The sequence below is a fragment of the Drosophila teissieri genome, chromosome 2L (assembly GCF_016746235.2).
Source record: "Drosophila teissieri strain GT53w chromosome 2L, Prin_Dtei_1.1, whole genome shotgun sequence".
Lineage (NCBI taxonomy): Eukaryota > Metazoa > Arthropoda > Insecta > Diptera > Drosophilidae > Drosophila > Drosophila teissieri.
Genome location: NC_053029.1, coordinates 2,030,231 through 2,046,887, shown reverse-complemented (window position 1 = coordinate 2,046,887; position 16,657 = coordinate 2,030,231). Strand labels below are relative to the sequence as shown.

Genomic DNA, 16,657 nt, shown 5'->3' with positions numbered 1-16,657 from the left:
GTAAGCAAAAAAGCTCTTCTTTATGGCAAGCCAGTTTTATAAAAGCACAGGCTACCCCGCAATAAAGCTCAAAGGATGCTTTGCACCCCATGCATCCTTGCCCCTGACAAACCGCCCTCAACATTTCGAACTGCAAATGTGTAGATACATGTGCCTGTAACGAAGTTGCCAACTGAGCTGCCGACGGAAAGTGTGCCAACATAGCGAAGTTCCTAATAGATGAAGTTTTCCCTTTTCGGCACGATTTGCTGGCGATGGGGCAACAAGGATGTGGCAGGACGAGCGATGACTTCAGTGTACTTTTTGATTTCGCAACGGTTCGAACGTGAGCGCGGTTGCAGGAATCGAAGGACTCGCCTTTTTGGGGAAGTCATCCCGAGAACTTCGTACTCGTACTCGCATTCGCACTCGCACTTCGTCAAGTATCCGCCGTGGATGCCGAGTGTCCTGTGGTGCAGTTTCAGTCGAATCTCGACGTTCGCCTGCAATGTATCAGGGGATTCCCCAGCGGCGACTCCGCAAGTCAGCCAAGTAGAGCGCGAAAATTGAACGTAAATTCGCTCGCCGGATATGTTTGCCGGACATGTCAACCTACGCGGACCCCAACCTCCGTCCGGTGGCTTCCTCCTCCGATCCGAGTGCTTCCTCAAGTGCTAGTGCCTAAGAAGAAGATACAAAAAAAGGCGAGCAGGCCAGGAACCACAAAGCGAAATAGCCAAAAAAGCCAAAAAGAGATATAAAGCATAAATGTTGGCCCTGAGCTGGATGATGATGTCATGCCATTGTGCTGGCCAAAAGTGAAAGTGTTGTTGCCGCTTTTCCGGCTTTTCCGGGTGACACATGAGCGGCTCAGTCATGTGCCATTATCCCTCAAGTGCACGACCCAGTAATTAACTGCGAAAGCTGCCCCGCAAAAAAGAAACGTGTAATAAACTCACTGCGAAAAATTCGAGATTTAGCGGAATTACCCATTAAGGATTACAGCCACATAAAGGATACTCTCGCTGAGCTATGGATACTCTAATTGCGCTCTGCTCTCTGCTGTTGTTACTCCTTTCGCAAAATGGTAGGATAATCTGAGATCCAAGAAGGATTTCATTTGTCTCACGTTAAGTTGGACTGCCTTGGGGCAAACTTTCTGCACAAGAATATATTTTCACTTTGCCTTTGCACTCTCTTTGTTTTCACAATAATGAAATTCATAGCTGAATGCCAAATGAGTTCATTTGTTTGGCCAACACTTTTGGCACTCCCTTGTTTTCGCATTTTTGCCGAGTGTTGTGTTTGCGGATTCTTTTAGAATTTCTTGATGAGCTAAATATTTTATAAGTGGCAAAAGGACGATTAAGCACTTCTGATGTGTGCAAATAGGTTATCAGCTCACACATTCTAATTGCTCTATTTCAAACTTTAGCTCAAATCATTTTAGTTTTTAAACTAAGCCTGAGTTGCCTTTAAATTTTTCATCTTCCGTGCTCATCCAACTAAGACAAATACTTGCTTCTGTTCGGCTGCCACAAATTTGCTTTCAAATGTTGCGGAAACAGCCTCTCAAAGGAAAACTTTTTTGGGCCAACCTTTTTTTTACCAACTTCTCTTGTCTCTGACCAAACATACATTTTTTATCTTTTGCGGCTACGCAATGTGGCATGGAAATATTACACATACGCCCCATGCGCCCATTGCGCCCTCAGCCTAAAAGTATGCAATGGCAAATGCTGAGCGACAGAGCAGGATGCACAGGCATTTGAGTAGTGCCAAGCCATGTGCAAGCGCTTTGTCAGCGTCGAAGGAAGAAGCAACCTTCAACCTTCACCCAAATTAGCCCATGGCCATGTGCCTCTCGAAGATGAAACGATTCTGGGGAACCGTGCTAAGGAATTCATTACGCCAAAGGAAAAGCGGCTGAGGCGAAATGAGCATGTGCCCAACTCAGCCACTTGACGAGCTTTGAAGTGCGGCAAGAAGTGGAACAAGTTACAAGTTAAACCACACAGAGCCAAAGGCAAATCATGGCAGATAGGTTCTCGGCTGAGGCATAAAAACTAGCAGATGATTGGGAACTGCGTTTTGCTTAATTCAATCTCCATAATAAGTTCAGTTTACAATGTGCACCTTCACGTAGCCCTTTCCTTGTGCCCCTCATCATCTCAAACTTGATTGATATGCAGCGCACAAAGGAGCCAAACCCTAACAATCCAATTGCAGAAATTGTACCTCCACTTATGTGTGTGCTCCTCTCCTATACTGCTGTATTGCTTACGAATTCAGCAAGGCGAATTTGAATTTTTATTGAATTTACTTCAACGTTTGCCACCCACACTGCCTAGCCATCAAATAAAATATTATTAAATTCAATTTGATGGATTTGATGCTCTCTGTGGCAAGTATTTCAAACGGCCAGTGGAGTGGGCTTATTGATTGAGTTGAAAAGCGCAATTCAATAATAGATGAAATTTACAAATCAATTGCCTAAAGTGTGTTAGTTGCTCGAAATGGATTCCATTTCCAGATTTATTTGCATACAAAATGAGTTGCAAAAACGCATTACAGCCGTTCGCTTTTTCAAGCAAGTAGTTTTTCTATAAGATTTACCATTCATTAAATAATTGATACATTTTGCTGCTTCCTAGCTTACTTTTATTGTTGAAAAATGCACCAAAAACTGGCGCAAACATATCGTATCACAGCTTATATTTTCAATGGCTTCCCTTTGTGTGCTCACATGGTGCTATAGATTCAATTACCAATAATTAATTTAGCCAGCCGTCAGCAGCATGGCCAAAAAGAAATCACACACACACACGATGTTGTAAAACAAGCTCTTATCCCTTTTGCAAATAGTTTCGGATATTTGTTTTCAATTTTGTCTGCACAAAAGCTCTCGAACTGTTTGACTGAAATTTTAGCCGGCCAAAGCTAAGCATTCCGAGGGAGGGGCAGGGGGTTTTTGTAGCTGGGCTCGGAAAAAGGTAATAAAAAAATACGAACGCGTTTTGGGAATCGAGGAATTTGGGAATTCGGCGCTTTGGGATGCGCCATAAAAAGATGAAGTCATATATAAATACTGACCAAAATACAAAGAGTGTGACATTAAACTAAGAAACTGCTATATTTTATTGGAAAAGAAAAGACAGCTCTATATATAAGTAAATAAAGTTAAAATTATGCCAAAATAGATATTTTTTTACTCCTTTCTGCGATCTTTGTAATAACAAAATGATTGTAGACCATGGCTCGCCTTAACTCGTTTCGCTCTGCTATTTATGAAATGAAAATACCAGATAGGAATTTCCATTAAAAGTGCAGACCAAATGGTCGAGGCACTTGCAACATTTCGCAAGAAATTAAAATATTCAGAGCCAGTCAGACACTGGCAGCAAAGCTAATTAAATGCCGGGCAAAACCAAATAAAAATTCGCGTTAGTTTGGGGGGGGAACTGTCCATATAAATTATGATTATTTTTTATGAGCTGCCAAGCCGAGTCAACCTACCCCTTGAAAACGGATAAATTTAATGCAAAAAGCGCCCCATCTTGCCATCTTGCCCCTTGCAGCTGCAATCCTCGGCCAGCTGGACAGCACGCGCGGCGGGGGGAGTGGCATTAGCAGTAACAGTGGCATTGGCAGCCTGCCCCCCGCCACACCGCCCCCGCCACCCCTTAGCCTGCAGCCGTCGACGCCATCAATAATGCATTTTGTAAATGAATCCTTCATCATCTTCTGCCAGACAGTACAAAAGGATATCGACACCAAGTGGCGCGATCCCCGCGGACAGACCCGAGAGAACACCAAGGGGCGCGTCCACATCGAGAAGAAGACGACGGGTAAGTGGTGCAATGGTGAAGTGGTGACCCGGCCGAGTGGATAAAGTCACTGGCTGCTGTGCTGGAGCATCCTTGTGCAGGATGCGCGGGCGAAAGTTGAGCGGAGCGACCTGGTTGTGAATAATGGCCGCCTTATTAAATCATTGCCAAAACAGGAAGCTATTAAGACTGCCCAAGCGACCATACGACTGGGAAGGACATAAATAATGGCTTTCTTCGAAGAATTCCTGACTCCATTTAAGCGCAACTATGATACGAAGTAGTGAACTCCCACTATCTGAGATCAAAGAAGTCCCGCGGTACTTGTGATTGACCTGAAACTCACCACACTTGCCGCCTTGTTTGTCCTTTGTTTCAGGACTCCTGGCACTGGTTTTCGAGCACATCGCACTGGAGGACAGGGGGAACTGGACCTGCGAGGTGAACGGGAACCGGAACGGGAATCGCAATGTGAATGTGGAGCGTGAATTTTTGGCCTCCTTCGAGCTGCTCGTAAATCGTAAGTTGACTTCAGCTTTGGGGACTTGAAAGACTTTGGGGGCATTAAAGAAACGGGGTCGTAAAATCTGCAGCTGGATCTGAATCTGTTTACTTGTCCTCTCGGTTGTGATTCGGCAGGACTGCCCATTGCAGTGAAGTTTCAGTTGCTAACTAAGGAATTAAGCATTTATGAGCTTGGCCAATGGCTACTGGAAATTCGTGTGTGTGTATATATTTAGATAACGAACTTACACATGTACTTCAACTTGATTATTTGGCTGACAAAAAAGGGCATCCTTAGCCACAGACCACAATGCTCTCGACCACTTTTTGCACACAATTCCGTACCAATTTGCGACTGACAAATCATTTAATGTGTTTACAAATCGCAGTGACTGCTCCGCAAGCCACATTTAAAGTAAGGCAATGAACCAGAACACAATCTGTCAACTTTCCAATCAAAGAGCGACCAAGACCAAGTAAACAGAAGCAGCAAAGAAGCTGCTTAGTTATATATACACTGCATAGCATAGTGGCACAGTATCTATGGGGTGGGGGCTATCATGCCTGCATATTTACACACGGAATTTGAACAAAGCACTCCCTCCCCCTCTCCACTTCCCCTCTACATTCCATCTAACTTGGCCCGCAGAGAAAATCTCATTTGGCAAGACGGAGCAAGTGCAGTCGGTGCGCGAGGGACGCGATGCGATGGTCAATTGCTTTGTGGAGGGCATGCCCGCGCCGGAGGTCTCGTGGCTCTACAATGGCGAATATATAAACAGTAAGTGGCACTCTGCACAAAGGGTATACTATAACTTATAACTTATTTCATTTAAATTGAATGCCTATCATCAATATTTGAATATACACGTATTTAATTAGATCATATATCTTTAACTAAAACGAGCTCTAACGTTTCTTTTATCATTTTCAATGTGCCATCTAATTTCCTCCTTCTTAGAATCCATTTCCAAATTGAAGCCCTTTTAAGTTTGCTTACCTGAATTCGTTAGTTTAACTTGCTGGTTGCCGCACTCACTTGGCCAACTTCTTGGCCATTGCATGTACTATAGACCCTCTGCTTTGTTTCGTTTGCAGCCGTCAACTCGACGAAGCACAATCGCCTGTCCAACGGTCTGTACATCAGGAATGTGAGCCAGGCGGATGCCGGGGAGTACACGTGTCGGGCGATGCGCATAACGCCGACTTTCTCGGACTCCGATCAGATAACGATTTTGCTAAGGATACAACGTAAGTGTCGCTGCCCCACTCTGGACACACGCTCAATATTTAATCTGGAATTTATTTTGCACCCCACTTGCTGGCAATTGCATTTGGCTGCCGTTCCCTTGCTGTTGCAGTGTTGCGGTAGTGAAAGGAGCTGTGCAACAAAATCTTTGCTGATGGCAGCTTAAAGTTGTTCGAGTCCCCTCCGATTTGGCCCCTGGGGAGTGAACATGCTTCGTTGGCTTTAATGAGATTTGCAGCTCCGAGCGAGGTCCCGATTGAAGTTATCCTTATCCCCCCAGCAGTGGGAAACGAATTCCTTCCGGATGTCAGGGTCAAGTAGCTGGGAAATGCAAATTATTGATGCAAATTTCATAATGAACATATTACCCAACTATGCAAGACGGTACTCACTCACATCAAGGGGAATAGGAACTTATCCTCAGTTCTGTCAGGGGATTTACAAGGCAGAAGCCGAAACCATTGCAAAGTGTACTTGATTTGAAGTCTCATATGTACAAGTTGCTCGGTAGCAGCACTCACAGGAATGATTAATGAAGTGATTCATGATTAACATTCCTCCCACACTCCTGCCAACCGTATTGATCTTCCCGTTATGGCCTAAACACACGAGAAAAGTTAGTTTATCGCAAGTCAATAATTCTTGGTATTGGCAAACCCAAAAAACGCTCTTCTGGGACTCATTTGTATGGCTGACACTGCCGAAGTTGCTGCCATCGATATCGCAACATATGGCTTCATAAACAAACCAACACCAGGCGAGCCAAGTATCCAGATGCCAGGAGCTCGCTCAACTTGATCCAAACTGCTCGTCCAGCATCCTAATCCCCTTCGGAATTGAGTTGCCGTCAAAATTTTACTAATGACTGCCGGTCGAATATTTGCACAAGTCAAGCTTAGCACACTCGGAAAAATCAATGTTCGTTTGGGAAAACTATCTAGGGATATTCACCGCAAGACTGGACTTTAGATAGAAGGAAAAGGGTGTCTGATTTCACTCTCAACTCTTAGAAGTTTCTTAGTTGCCCTGGTTTTTTTTCGAGTGCAGCTGGATCCAGCCAAGCGGACCAATCCGTCGGACTGTTGGCAACTGGAGGGCAAACAGCAGGCGAATGGAAACCGAAACTAATTTGCTGCCCAGCAGAAGCCCCCAGAAGAAGTGAGAAGTGAGGGGACTCCGAGTGGCAGCAGAAACAGTAGCAGCAGTTGAAATCTGCAAATGCGGCAATATATAGGTTTGCATTTTCTCAGCAATAAACTTCAATGGACCGCATCGGCGATGAAGGCGATGAAGGCGACGAAGGCGACAAGGACACCAAAAGGACACTGGCACCACTGCGAAATGCTAAAATGTGCCATTAGCCGGGAGCAAAGGGTGGAGGTCCTGCAAGTCCTTGGGCAGCACACAACTTACAGTGGGCAGCACATGAGCCAAGAGCAGTTATTGAAACTTAATTGCTTCGGCTGCACTGCAATTTAGATGGGCAGTAATGATTTACTCACATTATGGAAATGCAAGGGCAGATAGTATTTACTGCGAAGGACACTTTAAACTTACTGAAAGCCATCGCGATACTCCCACAATCTGGCTATCTTTATTGAACCAATTCCAATAGACTTTCCACTATGCAAAGATGGTTTTCCAAAGGGCAGGGAAAGCGAGAAGAATGAAACTCGCAGCAGAGAGTGATTCAATTTCTCGATACAATGCTCAGTTGTTCCTTCCTATCCGTTCTTCGGCTCAAGTCTAAAGCCATTTCCTGATATTTTTTCCTGGGAATTAAGGGAAAATGTAGGAAAAAGTCGGATATCTGTTGTTCAAGTGATTTGATTATTGCGGTTTCTTGCTCTTCTTCTTGCTGTGCAGGCGGCAAGGAAGTCAATGTTGGTTTGGGTGCTCTTTAAAAATGTTTTTTTTAGAGGTGGATTTTATAGGTTTAAAAGGATAAAGATTGTTTAATTTAAAGGGACTTAAAGTTAATTTTAGCACCGGGAAATTAAGAGGGATATAGATACTCGTATCCTTCCATAAATTTTGCCACCTTTTCAGAAGTGAGAACAAACAAAACGGGGCATAAGTTTCTGTCAGCATGCGGGCGCAAAAAAAAATCGTGTGCACTGAGAAAAATCTTAATTCAAATACTTCAGACACTTTTAGTACTTGTGTACTTGGTGTTTTACACTAAATATTGATCAGGAACAAGTTACTTTCAGTAAAAACTATTTTGAGACCATATGTACACCATGTTTTTTTTGAAGTGGACTCAACTACGACACGCCCTAACCCCTTTTCGCATTTACCTCAACCCCCTGCTTAGATAAGCCCCACTGGTTCTTCAACGAGACGCTGCCGGTGCAGTACGCCTACGTGGGCGGGGCCGTGAACCTGAGCTGCGACGCGATGGGCGAGCCGCCACCATCCTTCACCTGGCTGCACGACAACAAGGGCCTGCTGGGCTTCAATCACCGCATCTTCGTGGCGGACTACGGAGCCACGCTGCAGCTGCAGATGAGGAACAGCTCGCAGTTCGGCGACTACAAGTGCAAGGTGGCCAATCCGCTGGGCATCCTGGAGCGAGTGATCAAGCTGAGGCCGGGACCCAAGCCTTCGCAGCCGGGGCGGTTTCAGCTGAAGAAGCTCTACACCAACGGCTTCGAGCTGGACATCCAAACGCCATGGATGAAGAATGTCTCCGACGAGATGCAGATCTACGGCTACAGGGTGGCCTACATGAGCAACGCCGAGTTCAAGTTCAGCGCCGGAAACTGGAGCTATGCCAAGCAGAGGGACTTCTCCTTCCACGGCGGTGAGTAACGCAGAGTGGCGCTGAAATTCAGCATTTTATTGCAAACTTATCAATACATACTATTATTTATGTAATTCGTTTTTATCGATTGTTTGCCAATGTGCTGAAACTGGCTGAAATTCGCTTCAATGGCCACATGCCCAATTTATTTTGGTTCACTTCACACACAACAGTCGAATTGTGCACTGCCAGTTTTCAAAGGACTAATTAAGCCCATTTGAATATTAGTGATTAGATATTGGTGAATGTGTCGAAGTGCACTCAACACGTTTTTCAAATCACACCACTTGCAGGCAAGCACTTCATCATTCCCCACCTGGAGACGAACACCACGTATCTGATGCGGGCGGCCAGCAGGAATCTGGCAGGATTGAGTGACTGGAGTCCCGTGAAGATGTTCACCACGGCCGCAGGCTGCAGCTGGAGTCCTTGGCTGTATCCGGCATATGGCATCATTCTCGCTTTGATCTGGACATAGAGATCGGCAAATCAGCAATCCAAATGCAATCCAAATGCAATCCCATCCCGAACTCGTTATTGTTGCGCTGAGTTTTCTGTTTTCTTGTATCTTCTGTGATAGAACTTTGTGTGTGCAATTCACTTTAACCTAACCCAAGGATGTTGAAGGAGGGAAGTTATTAAACGAAATGCTTTTAGCTACATATAGACGACATTTGTTTAGCCTATTGCCAATTTTTGCTGCCAACTTTCATTCATCGAACGCATTTTTTGTACGTTTTTTATGAGAAATTATCGAATTGTCGAACGATCTGGAAGAGGGTGGAATCCTTACGATACATACAATACATATGCATTGTCAACTCTACCTTATAGTTAAATATGAAACGCCCAACTCTACATAAATGTTGTTCAAGCTAAAGATAACTAAAACGATATACAAGTAAACAAACACACACACACAAAAGAAACGAAACGAAACGAAAACTTTGATGAATTTTACAAAACACAAATGGAAGTCCAAATTATTGATTACAGAGTAAATGGAAGCAGAGCAAATCAATAATAGAAAACGGATTGAATTAGCTTAATTGAAGTGAAAAACGAATACCAGAAATGAGAATCGAACCCCGAAGTAAATAAGAAAAGAAATGTTTAGCTGGTAAGCAGTGCGTATGAGTAATATGAAAATAAATTCAACTGAATGTGTATAAAACTGACTTTGATTTGAATTTGGTTTCTGTGGCAGATGAAGGTAAGTTCATTAAGGTGTTTGCTATACTTTTATGTATATTGAGACTGAAAATAGCATTTTCTATTTAATTATATTAATAGGGCTCTAATTTAATTAAGCTGCCACCCATTTAATGGCCTTTCGCTCCGCTAAGATGCCTTTTGATGATTCTCTGTCGACCTTTGCTTGTCACCTACAGCCATAAAAATGTTTATCATACTCATTAGCGCAAATCTCGCATTGCTTTCAGCCCATAAACATCCTGAGACAAGGACAAACATCCTAGAACAAAATGGAGGCTCATTGGCTATGCCAAGCACGCTCCCAATTACCAGGATACTTCGCACCCTCCTGCCAACAGCTTACCCCCTTTGGGGCTATAAAAAAAAGAACATAATAAACTAACTCATAAAAGTCAATAAACTGTCAAATGGCAAAACATTTACATCACTTAAGCATAAATCTCTCGCCCATCCGGACACTTTGTCCTGTGCATCCTGTGCGAAGGATATCGGGGAGCCGAGGTTCCATTTACATAAGCCCACAAATTCGCCAGCTATAAATGATCATTAACGCAATCGGCCGTAATAACTTATTGTACTTTATTTAACTTTTATTTCTGCGTGTGCACAAAAAATCGCAAATTGTTACGGGTCAGTGGGAATTCGCAGGCAGACGTGACAGCGTGAAACAAAAGTAAGCAAATTATGGCGCCCAAATAAATACGAGTACAATTCATTGGGCTCGTGTTTGCACGCGATTCATTGCGTAAATGTGCCACGCCCACATGTGCACAGTGCCAGATTATAAACACTCGATTTATTTCCCATTTTTTGCCCACGCCCACGGAATGATGAAAGGCGGCCCTTCTGGGCTTTTAAAGGGGTAATCATAAAAGGGAATTTAACCCCAAAGAATTATTTTGGGTTAAAGCCTGGATTTTATTGCTAACTGTATTAATTTATTAATTTCGCAAGTGAAGAACAAGCGGCCGAAGTGCCTGTCTCGGTGCAACACGTGTAATTAATCGGCCTGCCGCAGCAATCACTTAATGGTCGTACTTAACCTGCCCCATATGTGCCACGCCCACTTAAAGTCACAAGTTAACCAACTGATCAAAGTCGCCCCGAACGTAGCAAGATGTCAGTTGCACTTGCAGTTGCAGTTGCAGTTGCATTTCCAGTTGCAGTTGCAGTTGCAATCGTTTCATTATTTATTGTTGTTTTTACTTCGACGGACTCGTCTTTTACCGGGCAATTAATGGGATTTCTCATATGCATTTATGTACATATACATATGCATATACACATACATATGCATATGGGTGATGTGCGGTGGGTGGCGCAAAAGCAGCAAACATTATTACCTGGCCATCGCGTCCCTCAGCCACTGTGTGTCCGTAATCGTTTCGGTTTATTTTAATTAAAATTTACAATTAATACTTAATGAGTCGGGCGAGTGACATCAGCAGCAGCAGCAACTGCAACTGCAGCAACATCAAATTGAATTTCCCGTGCAGCATCGTTGTGTGAGTGGCATGTGGCAGCAGCATCACCATCACCATCGCCATCAGCCAATGTGCATGATAATTTCGGAAAAGTAATTTCCACCCACACCGAACCCAGATTGCTTGTTGGTTTGTGTGTGTGTGTGTGCAAACAGGTATTTAAACAAATACAGCCGAAGATAACTTACCTTTCTATCAATAATGCAAGTTTGTCGGCATATTTGATTCGTTGAAATGTCCAATCGATGTGGCAGCAAGACGCTCAATGAAAGTGTGAAAGTCGTTGACAGTTTCCTTGCCCCATTCAATATGCATGCGCAAATTGTCCGAATTGGTTGGCCAAGTTGAAAAATATATTTGGATAATTGAGATGGAAAATTGCGGAAAATTAGCATGTCAAAGACAGGTGTTGGACCAAAGTTTTCCTCAGTCTCTTGTCACAGACGATAAACAGCATGTGTTTTGTGAATAAAATATACAAAGGATTCTTCCTTTCACAAGCACTTCAACCTGGCAGTGTTGCTAACCCCAAAAGGATACTTTGATAGCAAATTATTTATGCTGCTTCCATTTCGGTAATCCAATCGCAGTCGAGCTCCCTATAATTTGTCCGATAAACTTTCCGGCTTGATTTAAGCCCCCAGAGCTTAGTAAAACACACATGAGGCCAACTTTTCTAATTACCATTTGCTAACCATTGGCGAACGTACGGCCAAGTTTTGGCTAAGTAAAGAGCCATTGGCAAAGTTATGAACAAATCATTAGGCTGTCAATTTTGTGTTTGCCGTGTTTGCCGATAGGTGTAATAAATGAATGAGTAATGCATGCCAAATGAGAGGCAAATGAGAGCGGGATAAATTTGAAATTGATTGCCGGGACTTCTGCCTGATTGAAGTTAAATCTTTGCTGAGGTAACTCAATATTAGCCCCATTGAAAAGTTATGAACATTTTCGGTTCAAACTTCGTCCTGCCAAACTTCACAAACCCGGCTGAAACTGTGCTTAGTGTTTGGCAAAGGAAAAATTCGGAAAAGCTCTAAACTTTGTCTGCTATTTTTTCGTTTTGGGCAATTAAATGGGAATTTCTGTTTTCATTTTCCCCCCATTCAAATTGATGACAGATACGAGCATATGTGCTGGCCTCTTCTGAAAGCCTAAATGGGTCAGAATCGACGTCGTCCTTTTTCCTTTTTCTGCGTTACCATTGACATATGCGGGCTACTATGAAACAGCGTTTTCCACTACTACGCGTATTTTCCGCACTTCAGTGTCATTGTCTCTGTGCCTGCCGACTGTATATTTTGACATAGAAAACTTTTGCACCTTGTAACGACTTTTTAAGTGCCACCACTCGCGTTTTGCACAGCTAAAAAAATCACACAGAGCACACAGAGCGCACACAAAGAATGAAATGTGGAGCAAAATGAATATGTAAATCTAGGACTCTTTGGTGGTGGCATCACAGCGAAATGAAACAAAAATAGGCGAAAGCGTTGGGAATGAAAATAAATGTGAATATTTATGTGATTTATATGGAAGGACGCTTCAACTGGGGCTCTGAAATCTCGCGGGGCAGCGAAATGTGGTTGGCAACGGGGGGTTAAGTTTCAAGGGTTGGATTTAATGGAAATTTGCATATGCATGGCGGTGAGTCTGGCTATCTTTCCAGACCTTGTCTGTCTAGACAAATGAGTGAAGCTCTTAAAACATATATATTTTCATATCCTAACCTGTTCAGCCACATTGACAATGTATCGCAGCACATTTTAATTGCTTTTGGTGGCCAGGAATGGGAGAGGAAATCAATAGGAGCCGCAAATAAACATTGAATACAGCACAGCATTATGCGCTTATTTACTGAAACCATTGTGCTATTCATTTTACCTCATTTGGCATTTTGGCATTACGCATACGCCGCATGGACCAAAGCATATTAATTGAACAACTCTTCGGGCGAATGGCCCCAATCCACAACCCACAACCCAATGCCATTTTTACTTTGTTTATGTCTATTTGTGTTCATGGTTTTTGGGACGCAACGGCCTTTTGTATCATTCCCTCATTATGCAAATGGCTGTGCTCTAAGTGCACTAAATATTGCGCATACGCCGCGTGTGTCAATAGGGGGGCAAGCCAAAAATTCATTCGGGCCATTTGTATGTGCTTAATTCAATATTTAAATTTTCGGTACAAAGTTTAAATGCAGTTTGACTTCCCATTTGGTATGCGTGGCGGAAAAGGTTCGAAAAATCGGATATGTTAATGAGTAGTGCGTTTCCCTTACAGGCGAAGCCTGTTCAAACAACTTTATCATTAAAGCGCTGAAATGGGAGAGCAGTATATCTTTTGCCCTGGCCGCTGTGCAATGCGGCTTCCATATCATGTTCATTATAATAACCCCAACGCAAAGGCAAGTACTTGGTTTCAATGAACTCTGAAAAATCGTTTAAATCGATGCAGTAAGACTGCCACTTAATCTCTTAGCCAGCAAACATTCTATAAAGCGCAACACATTGTAACAATAGCAAAGTATGCTTTTAACATTTAAAAAGCAGTAAACCCTTGTATTTCAATGCAGAATCTTTAAGTATGTGCTCGAGGCTCTGGGGAGCCAGCCTTTGTTTGTCGAAAAATTAATTTAAAATTAATTTGTTTTTAATCGCGCTCATTGCGGCGACATGGTTGTCGTTCCAGGATAATTTCCACATGTGGGCAAACAAATGAAAACGCATTAAAAATGTAGAGGTAATCACGATGCTAATGACGTCGGCGGACAAAAGACGGACAAGCAACGGACATGCAACGGACAATGGAGCTGCAGTTCTGTTGCGGGGCAGGGGGGAGTGAACAAATTAAGCTATCTGTTTCGCCATTTGATTAATTGCAATGCAATGCAATTTCAATTTTTTGCCAGCGCCATCGTTTGCCATCCTTTGTGCCCTCATGTCCTGCCATATCATAACTGTCAGCGTCAGGACTGCAGATTGTTCCTGTTGCCATTTTTTTTTCGCGGTTCAGCTGACAGCGGTACAAGAAAAAATCCGCTGAAGAATTGACAGCTCGTGGCAAACTCGTGGCCCATGCCCGGCTACAGTTTTTGGCCATTTGGCTGTAGTTATGGCATTCAATGTGTTTCCATGCTGTTAACAACGTATGCCAGCCATATGCAAATAATTAAGATAACTGCAGCTACCTCCGACAGCACATGGGATTATTTTAAATGCAAAAACCGCAGCAGGAGCACAAAAAATGTGCAACTGTTAAAAGTAACAAGGGCTTAAAAGTGTTGCGCAGCTGGAAAGCCATTGAAAGTAGCTGCGTGCCACTTTGATCACTGACCGTAGTGGCAATGGTACTCTATATTGAAATTTTATGACTTTGGGCATTAGAAATGGATTGTATTGGTATTTGTATTACCTTTCCATTACTATAGTTCATAAGTGGGAACAACCCGTTAATAATCCTTAACTAGCGTGAATAATGGTTCTATATAAGGTGCAGCTGCGATATCTGCAAGTTGCAATCTGAAAGTAGCTACAAAATGAAGTTGTTGCTGGCCGCTGTTCTGCTGCTTGGCCTCTCAGTTATGGCCAGTAAGGAGGTAACTATCTATATCAACTATATGAAAATGAGTAAATTCCAAATTCCTCATATTTGCAGCCTGACGAAATTAGAATTGCGACCGAGTGTGCCAAGGACAACCATGTCCATAGGAAGGAGGCGCTGGACCTTATAAGGAACTACTATTTGAAAAAGAAGACTCACAACATGAAGTGCTTCGTTAACTGCATCTTCGAGCGAACCCACATATTGGAGAAAGTGAAGGAAAAACATGCAAAAGAAAAGCACGACTGCGATTCCATCAAAGATGCTGATAAGTGCGTAGAATCCTTCGAAAAATTCCAATGCTTCGTTAAGATTGAGATGAAAGTGCGAAGGAGGAGCAAAAGATTTTAGCAATAAACGAACTTCAAGATGAGCGTTCCTAAATTTCCCTAATTGGGGCATCCAATCAGTTTAAAGCATTATGTCATGGTAAAATATACACAATATCCCACTAATTATTACGGTCATAATTCAGCAACGACATGTGCCACAAACAATGCTCAAACTTTAACAATTAATCAAGCCATTTTGCCCACACGAATTTAAAGTTTAGAGTACACTAAAAGCACTTCACAGTGCGAACGGCGAAAAATATAATGAAAACATAATGAAAACGAAAATAAACACAAAGTTGGCCGGACTGTCAGCGGCAGATGGGGCGACACTAGCAGCCCCCACAGACCCCCCTTAAAGTGGGGCCTCGTAATTAACGGAATTAAATGCCGCAGAGTCCTGCAAGAAACTGGCTTTGTGCAGTGACCAAAAAATGACATGGCCAGAACCGGAGTTCTGGAATTTATTTACAACGGCAAACCGCATGGCAGCGAAAATTGTTCATATAACATTAACATTCGATTGGGGGCGGAAGTTGTATTTTGCCTTTAAATGCAGCGAGTGCGGGAATGTTTTCATCCTTATTTTTATTTTTACTTGTACTTCCCTTTGCATTTTCATTTTCATTTTTGTCCACAGACAAAGAGAGATCTCCGCACATGCTGCTATTTATGCAAGAAATTCTGTGCAGACACAGCGGCTTACAAGGGGGCGGATTTTGTGGGGAGGGGCGTGGCATGGCATGGCGCCTGGTGGGTTAACTCATACGATATGCGGCCAGAAGCAGAGATATGCAGGAAAATGCACGGAAAATAAAATTAAACAATGCCCGTCCGCCCAGCCACATGACCCACTTAAATAACAACATTTTAATGCCGAACCAGCAAATCACGAGAAAAGTGCCTCAGTTCTTTAAAGCGTGCAATAAACATTTAGATTTTAATGCATCTTTTTATACGTTATCTACAAATAGTCACATATTTCCAGGACATCCCATCTTTGTGTACATCTCTTCTGGCAGCATAGTGCTGTTTTTTCTAGTGTACCCACATCCGCCTACATTTCTTTTCATTTCCCATTTTTATTTCCCCTGGCCACCACAGCCATCCCCATCCCAATCCCCATCCCCACTCCACCGCCCACTTTTGCATGCAGCGTTGTGTCAAGTTTTTAAACGTCAGCTGCGTCTGCAGATGGGTTAAGAGGACGGGCGGCGTCGGCGGGTTAAGAGGATGGACTCGGGGGCTTGGCCCACATTCCTTTGCAGTTTCGGACTGCCGTGCTTTATGCGGATTCATATGTAAATCAAGTGAGAACATCGCAGCCAGCGGACTCCCTCCTCGCAGAGCTGACTTGCAGAAGCCCTAACCGGAAGCTAAAGTCACTGCCTGGGATTGGGAAATACAAGTATGTGTGCATAGCTCATAAAAGTCTGATCAACTGCGAGGTTTTCACAAAATCGGTGCTATTATTAGGGCTTAAAGGGGATAACCATGGAATTGGTATTCTTTTAGCAGCTCCACATCATATATATCATATCATATTGAAAGAACTTCCACCAAAGAGCACGAATCCCCAAGTTATACAGGGATAGTTATGCAAACAAGCCGGATCAAACTGCCTTTAAGACCACAAAAAATGAACTCTCGCAAGG

General features: G+C 43.2%; 2 protein-coding genes and 1 long non-coding RNA gene across 3 annotated transcripts; 2 read left to right on the top strand and 1 right to left on the bottom strand.

Annotated features, from left to right (window-relative positions):
- Positions 1-431: 431 nt before the first annotated feature.
- Positions 432-9,495, top strand: LOC122614648 (neural cell adhesion molecule 2). Its single transcript, XM_043789268.1, has 7 exons — positions 432-1,066; positions 3,558-3,827; positions 4,186-4,326; positions 4,960-5,091; positions 5,409-5,561; positions 7,877-8,365; positions 8,659-9,495. The coding sequence occupies exons 1-7, from the start codon at positions 1,012-1,014 to the stop codon at positions 8,841-8,843; spliced, it is 1,425 nt and encodes a 474-aa protein (XP_043645203.1). The 5' UTR covers positions 432-1,011; the 3' UTR covers positions 8,844-9,495.
- LOC122614679 lies at positions 5,741-6,542 on the bottom strand. The gene is made up of 3 exons (XR_006325757.1): positions 6,217-6,542; positions 5,952-6,158; positions 5,741-5,880 (listed from the first exon to the last, which is right to left on the bottom strand). It is a non-coding gene; the product is annotated as an uncharacterized LOC122614679 (long non-coding RNA).
- Positions 9,496-14,549: 5,054 nt separating the features above from the next.
- On the top strand, positions 14,550-15,044 carry LOC122626334 (general odorant-binding protein 56d). The gene is made up of 2 exons (XM_043806552.1): positions 14,550-14,665; positions 14,725-15,044. Exons 1-2 carry the CDS (start codon positions 14,606-14,608, stop codon positions 15,019-15,021), a joined length of 357 nt encoding a protein of 118 aa, XP_043662487.1. The 5' UTR covers positions 14,550-14,605; the 3' UTR covers positions 15,022-15,044.
- Positions 15,045-16,657: the final 1,613 nt, after the last annotated feature.